Genomic DNA, 6945 nt, shown 5'->3' on the forward strand with positions numbered 1-6945 from the left:
GTCGCGTCTTCTGGACGTAATCACGCATGCACATCTGCCCTTGCCGAAGTGCGAAGAATTCTGCGCGAACGCGAGACTCATCTTGCGGGGGCTCGAACGCGAGGCGCAAGTCGCTCTGGAGAGTTTCCAGAGTCGGGAAAGCCTCGGGGTCGACAACCAGCTTCCCGAGGGCCCATTCTTTGGCCTTCCCGATTAACCGGGAGAGGAGGAAGTTCATCTTGGCGGATGACGCCTCGATGCGTCGCGAGGCGATAGCGATGTCGATCTCGCGGAACCACCGGTTTAGCGGGAGCCGGTTTTCACCGGCGCCAGAATACGTAGACGTCTCCATCTTGACGACGTCATTCTGGGATGGACGCGAGGGAGTTGACACCCGCCGATTCGCATCGGCGAGCTCGCGTTCCATGAACGCTTGTGCTGCAAGACGTTGCTGGTCGGGCGTCGCTGAGCTCAGCAGCGATGCGACACCAGCGTCTCCGGACACCGCCACGAGGCGGTGAAGCGCCTCCCCGTCCACGCGAGTGAGATGGGGGAATGCAGCATGCTCCAGTGTCGCCTCGGAGATCTGGACTTGGCTCATCGTAGACTTGGTCGTTGGAAGGACTACAAAGTGCTACCAGGTGTAACGGGGTAAGAGATACCGTCACTAGCTTACACTATAGTGTGGAGGAAGCTCGCAATAGTAAAACCAAGTCTTAGGTTTGTGTCAAATTCAACTCTGATTTATTTAGGACCAGGGCGGCTATCCCTGGCCTCGTGTGAACCACTCAAACACATGTCTATATCTGATTGGTCAATAAGTGAGTCTGGCTCCTCACTATCAACCAATCAGATGATGACACCTTGGCACACGCTACCCGTGTGCCACTTTACCTACTTATGTAATAGCTAAAGAAATATCTACCTACTTATGTAATTGGAGTTGGGCCCATTTCAGGGGGTCGACAAAGAACTCCCAGGCCATGCTGAGGCCGGCGTACGCACCTGGCGATGGCTGTGTTCTTCCTGAAGAGCCACTTACATAGCCTCTTCAAGGGTGCTTGACCGCACCCGGAACAGCTGAGTGCGCGCGGGGCCCACTCGAAGGCCGTCCATGAACACAGTCACCTTGATGTGTTCGTTGAGTGGGCTTCCCACTAGGGACGCCGTGAGCTCCCGTATCTCTTGGACGTACTCGTGCAGCTCACGCCTCCCTTTTTAGCCCGAGAGAAAGCGCGAGCGCTGGCGGTACTCGTAGTTCGCCGGGAGGAACGCGGCTCGGAGATGTTCACACAGCTGAGCCCGGGATGTGAAACATCCAGGGGATGTTGCCTCCCGCGTGTACACCCAACGCTTAGCACCACCGCTAAAGGCTGAAGAGTGCAAAAGCAACACAAGGTTGTTCGGTCGAGATCAGAGCCGCGTCCATTGCGAGCTCTACTTCTCGGACCCAGAAGTAAAGGTTCTCATCTTCCTTCCCTTCATACGGCTTAGCCTTCAGCCGTATTGGCTTCGGGTGTGGCGGATTTGCTTCCGCCGTCGGAGCCGGCAAGTTCTTCCGCTTATGTGCGATGAGCCCCTGCTCGTACGCGTCAAACGCATTGACGCGCTCGAGCTACTCGGCCGGTGTTGACACCACCAGGCTCTGCAGGGCCTCCATCCCGTAGATGCCTGCCATCTTCCGAACCGACTCGAACTGTGAGTCGTTCATATGGGAGAAGTCGTTCCTATCCATGGCAACGAACTTCGGAGAGGTTCAGGTAGTCTACCCGCGGTGGCGTGGATTGGCTACGAGTGCTACCAAGTGTGAGGGGGTCACACAGCACCTTGCGCTAGAGGAAGTTGGCCTCCGAGAGTATACAAACTCTCAGATAACGGCAATTCACAGGTCCCCCTTGCGTAAAGGGAGCGAAGTGACCAATTTAAGGTAGAATGTAAACTGAATATATTTATAGGTAGATAAAGCTTGAGCTAAATACAAACTATAAGTCACCTATAGGAAAGCAATGTCATCAGCCAATGGTTGGCTTTGGACGACCTTGGTACCTTGTACCAATTTCCCGAAGTATGACGTGTCACACTTCATGTAACTAGGGTACAATTAGGGCTACGTACCAGAGATACTCTAGAAATTTCAGAGAATATTATGGAATTTCTTCTGCATGTCGGATCCGTGAGCAAGGCGCTCACTTGGTCAACCTGAAACGTAATGCTAGATACGTCTGTCTACCGGTAAGCGACGTCCATGGGGCGCAACGTCAACAGAGAGTTGACCACCTGCAGCTTGCCAACTGCACAGATGGAAGATCGCTGCAGTGTAAAGTGTTGATCACATTTCGCGTTTGAAAAGCGATAGCATTCTGAACCAGATGTCGATTCATTCTGAGTCTACCTGCACTAGCATTTCCGAGTCGTGATGTAGTAGTAGAATCCAGCCTATACCGTGCTGTCGACCGAGTCAATTGCAATATGTGTTTCTTCCTTCGCGCTCGCTGTCTTCACTGCTGTGATCGCACTGTTGACTCGGAAGTTAGTTGACGCTTCACATGGAGTCCACACAAAAGGACTGACCCCAACCTCATGCAAGCTAAAGAGATCCTTATCTGTGCCTTGGGGGTACTTGTCGGACGAGACGGGGCCACGTTGTCCGGCAAAATAGTATTCTGCATCGAACTGTCCGTGCGATCCGCTCTGATTAGGCAAGAATGCATTACCACGGTATTATAGTCCACGCGGAAGATGCCCCCTAGCAAAAGAGAGAGAGAGAGACGACGACGACGCAATTTGTTGCCTGGATAGCGCTCAGCTAGGACCAACTTACGCTTTGGAAGTCGACAGGCACTGCCAGATTGCACGACTTAAGGTCGCGCGTCACGACCGCGCCAGACGTACGTGCTGCAGGCTTAAAAAAAAGCACGGAGACTGCCTGACCGTGTCGGCAGGGAGCCCGGAGCCGAATAAGGTGTACCAAAACTGAAGGCAGGCTCCGTCGAGTCAGCAGGGAGAACCTCGATCGCAGCATTACCTGAAGCCATCCGTTCTGCATCACTATAGCCACCGAATGCGCACAACGCAAGCAGGAAGACTAGTGCACATCGAAACTCTTGCCACGCGTCCGGACAAAAGTATTTTGTGAAATGAGCATGTTCTTCACACTGAACCTCACAATGTAGGAGCGCTTCGAAGTCTGTCCGCTACTCCAGACTTTGTTTAAATTCACGTTTGAACAGACATGCTTTCAATGTTATCAGATCTCAAAAACCCGCAACGGTGGGCTTCCAGGCACGTTGCCGATACCAACAATCTCGATGGTACGTCTCGACAGTACCAAACGGTTAACTTTCCCGGTGCCTCTGCACATTCTCAACATTCTTTAGGTAGGCTATCTGCCGCCTATATATTTTCCAGCAACTTCTGGCCGCTGACTCGCGATGCAAGTCCTCCTTGGTTTAAATGTCAGCGGGCAAGGACTCTCAAAGGTCAAACGCTCATTTGTGACAGGGTGTGTGAAGGACAGCTTAGCAGCATGCAAACAAAGACGCGATGCACGGTGATACACCACGTCTGGAGAATACAGCGAGTCACCCAAGATTGGATGTCCGAGATGCTGCATGTGCAGACGTAGCTGGTGTGTTTTGCCGGTAACTGGTTTGAGTTCTACCAGCGTAGACTTTCGATCATCACCACTTTCATCTCGAGACAGCACAGAATATTCAGTGGTTGACCAAAGTGAGCTAGATGGATCAACCTCGCGGTCAGAAACAACGTGTTGGATAAGTGATTTGGTCAGGTGCTTCTCCATAGGGATTTGCACTCGCCGCGGCGACTCAGATTTCTCTTCCAGATCGTTCATCATCCACCCATCCACGCGCGCTACGTATGTTTTGTCAACAGATCGATCTCGAAATTGGGCGTTTAAACTCTGTGCTGCAGACTTGGTCAGAGCAACCACGAGTAGCCCCGACGTCTCTTGATCCAGACGATGCACCATCCGTGCGTTCGGATACACACGGGCAACGCAGCGATGAACCGACATCAATGCGTCAGGGTCGGTGCCATCCACACTTAAGATATTGGCTGGTTTGTTCACCACAATAACCGCGTCATCGCGAAAGAGGATCTTCAACGGTAGTTGAGCCGTAAGCTCCATGTCGATTGCGTCCCTTCGACTGCACTGAGCGAACTCGCGGGTCTGCACCAAAATCCGATCGGATATTGCGCCTAAAACAGTGTCCTTCTCCTCGGGTAGCCAGACACGAACTACATGGCAATAAAATTCTCGACTCAGCTCCCTCTTGAGTGCGTCGACGCACAGTTCCGCCATTTTTCGTGGATTGTCGACGGTCGAAATATCGTTTATTGTCGACTCAGTTTTAGCATGCACGGCAACGACCCCCGCTTTCCTACAGCTAAAAAATAGTCGGAGTGCCAAGTCCCAGCTGCAAACGCTCCCTGGGGGCTGCAACCTGGGCATCCGCTTCAGTTTGTTCAGTCCAAGCTTGTGATTTCGAGCAAAGATTTCGGGTTCTGAGGCTTCAGCTGATTCATACACGTCCGTTGGTAGCTGTAGCGTCTCCAGTACGGCTGCAATGAGTCGCTGCAGCTCTGGTTCCACTCCGGCCGGCACGGCGTCCGTGGCGGTGACGCCACTCTTGCGCGTAGTGATCATGGTAGTTTTAACTGAATGGTACCCGAGACAATAGCATGTAAAGTACGAATACAATTACTGTACATGTATTAATAAACACGAAACATTTAATATGGGGGCTAAAAACTACGATGTAGAATTTTTACTTAGTACAAGTATTCTTTTCCGACCCATATTCTTTGAATTTTATTTCAGAGCTACACTTACCACGCTTATGAGTATGGTGTCGGGATACGTCCAAGAATCAAGGCGCTCTCGCCACTGCTGTTGCCGCTCCCGTTTGGTGAAATGAGTGACGAAGCGCTGATGCGCTTGATATGACAACGTGTAAGAAAACCACTTTTGCATAATAGCACCAAATCTTTGTTTTAGCTTGATGTTTGTATGAGCAGGCGGGAGGGGTTGCCCAGCTCTGCTGCGGAAAGGCCTAATATAGTGTTGGAGGTTGTTACGAGTCGCGCTTGGCTTGGCTGAAGCTCGCTTCGCTCGCAATTAAAAGATTCTCTCACCTGGAGAGTGCAATACGCGGCTCACTGGTGAGCTCGGCGCTGGGCCCGCCTCCGCAAATACCTCGCGACACTGCTTCGCGAGCTCCCCACGCGGGTTTGCTGCGGTTATGCGACCTCGCACCCGCTCGCCTTAGTTGGCGCCATAGCTACGTCGCCCCGCCCCGAGTGGTGCACGCCGTTTTCAGCAGTGTTTTTGAAATTCTGTTCGCTGAGAGAGGAACGCAGGAAAGTGACCGAGTCACTCAGGCGAGGCGGTGTTTGACATACCACAACGTAATGACCGACCAGTATCCAGCTTGAGTCTCGCTCTCTGGTTGGTCAAGACATCGGTGATGTGGTGTAGCGGGATCAGCAAAATCTGCGAGATTGCTAGATCCAACTTACCAACAGCGCCCAGACACCGACTAACGGAGGGGTCCCCCGATGATCCGTGTTCTGCTGAACTTTCCTCACCTTGTGTACCCGTCGATAGGGCGGGATCTTGCTCTCTTGGTAACTTCCGAAGAGCTCAAGTGGTGAAGCTTGAGTGTCTTGGCGAGACGTGGGGATGGGATGGAGCAGCAGTGAAAAATCTTCACTCTGCGTCCGTGGGTTGTTCCGAATCCTAAGCGAATATTCGAGCTTATGGATCCGGGCCCTAGATCGTGGATCTGGCCGTAGGGTTGCCTCGCGGGTGTGCTCCCTTGCCTTTTTAGTTCCTTTGCGTCGTACTTGCCGCCTCCTGTGACGGGATCTTGAGAGTTGAGATCTTCTAGGGTGTAACCGACCAAGTAGTAATTCGGTTAACCTGCTGGATCTGCACGTGTATAGGAAAAGCTCACTAGGTTGTAGGATCTGGCCAATGTATTATCCAGTTATCACTACCAACACTAGGTTCGCAATTCCCAACCTTCTCCGAGCTCGTACGGCCAATGTAGCTCCGGTTCTTGAGGGTAGGAAGGCACTTGCGTGTTATCGTGCAAATAGAAGTCTGTATTGATATTTAAGCCTATACCTGCCTGGATTTCTACCTTCTATGTCTTTCACCTGCTAAATCCCTTACCAGGCTCGGCCGCATGTCCCTTCTTCCCTTGACCCATCATCCCAGCTGTGTTATCTTCAGATCCACCGGATCCATGACGTAATCATTATGGTCACCCTATTATGGGTACTGTGATGTAGTGATTTCTCCGTAGTTGCGGATTATCACCCGTCGACAAAGACGTGACACCGCCCAAGATGTTCAAGCGACGAACCCTCGGTCAGGTGATGTACGGAGACGCCAAGGTGCCAGGGATGAGTTCACAGAAGACTCAGCGACCCTTGGAAGGCACGTTCACCGTCTGGGACAGGGCGCGGACCGTTAAAGATGCTCATGCGACGGTGCAGACGACGCTTGGCATGCAAGAAGATCCATAACGGATCATTGTTCACTTGATATTTGTATACTTGATTAGGACTTCTTATTAGGAATAGACCCGAAAGGGTAAGCTTAAATACAGAACAGAATTTCCACTCAAGCACACAGAGCGACGTCCGGCTTCAAGGTAAGCGTCAGGTCAAGCTTGTTTGAGTGTGTTATGCCTGTCGGTGAACTCGAAGCTCTGTAGCGAGGGTTTATCCGACAAGGCCAAGAGACTTTGTGTATTGGCCGATTATTATCGGGAGATTTTACGTGACGGCTTATTGTTGCCTATTTGCACGACTGGGAGTGCTTGAATTGCCTCCCTTTTATTTCTTCCAGCCGAGTGTTGAACACTCGGTGATCTCGTAAAAGTCTTACCCGTGCACGTGGTACCCTTCCGCTGTTGGGACCACGAGGATCAAAAC

At 51.8% G+C, this 6945-nt stretch overlaps 1 protein-coding gene across 1 annotated transcript; it reads right to left on the reverse strand.

Annotated features, from left to right (window-relative positions):
- Positions 1-3361: 3361 nt before the first annotated feature.
- Positions 3362-4453, reverse strand: PITG_21447 (ribosomal large subunit pseudouridine synthase A, putative; the record flags this gene model as incomplete). The annotated part of the gene is made up of 1 exon (XM_002894849.1): positions 3362-4453. The coding sequence occupies one exon, from the start codon at positions 4451-4453 to the stop codon at positions 3362-3364; it is 1092 nt and encodes a 363-aa protein (XP_002894895.1).
- Positions 4454-6945: the final 2492 nt, after the last annotated feature.

The sequence above is a fragment of the Phytophthora infestans genome, genomic scaffold (genome assembly GCF_000142945.1).
Source record: "Phytophthora infestans T30-4 supercont1.389 genomic scaffold, whole genome shotgun sequence".
NCBI classification, from domain to species: Eukaryota; Oomycota; class Peronosporomycetes; order Peronosporales; family Peronosporaceae; genus Phytophthora; species Phytophthora infestans.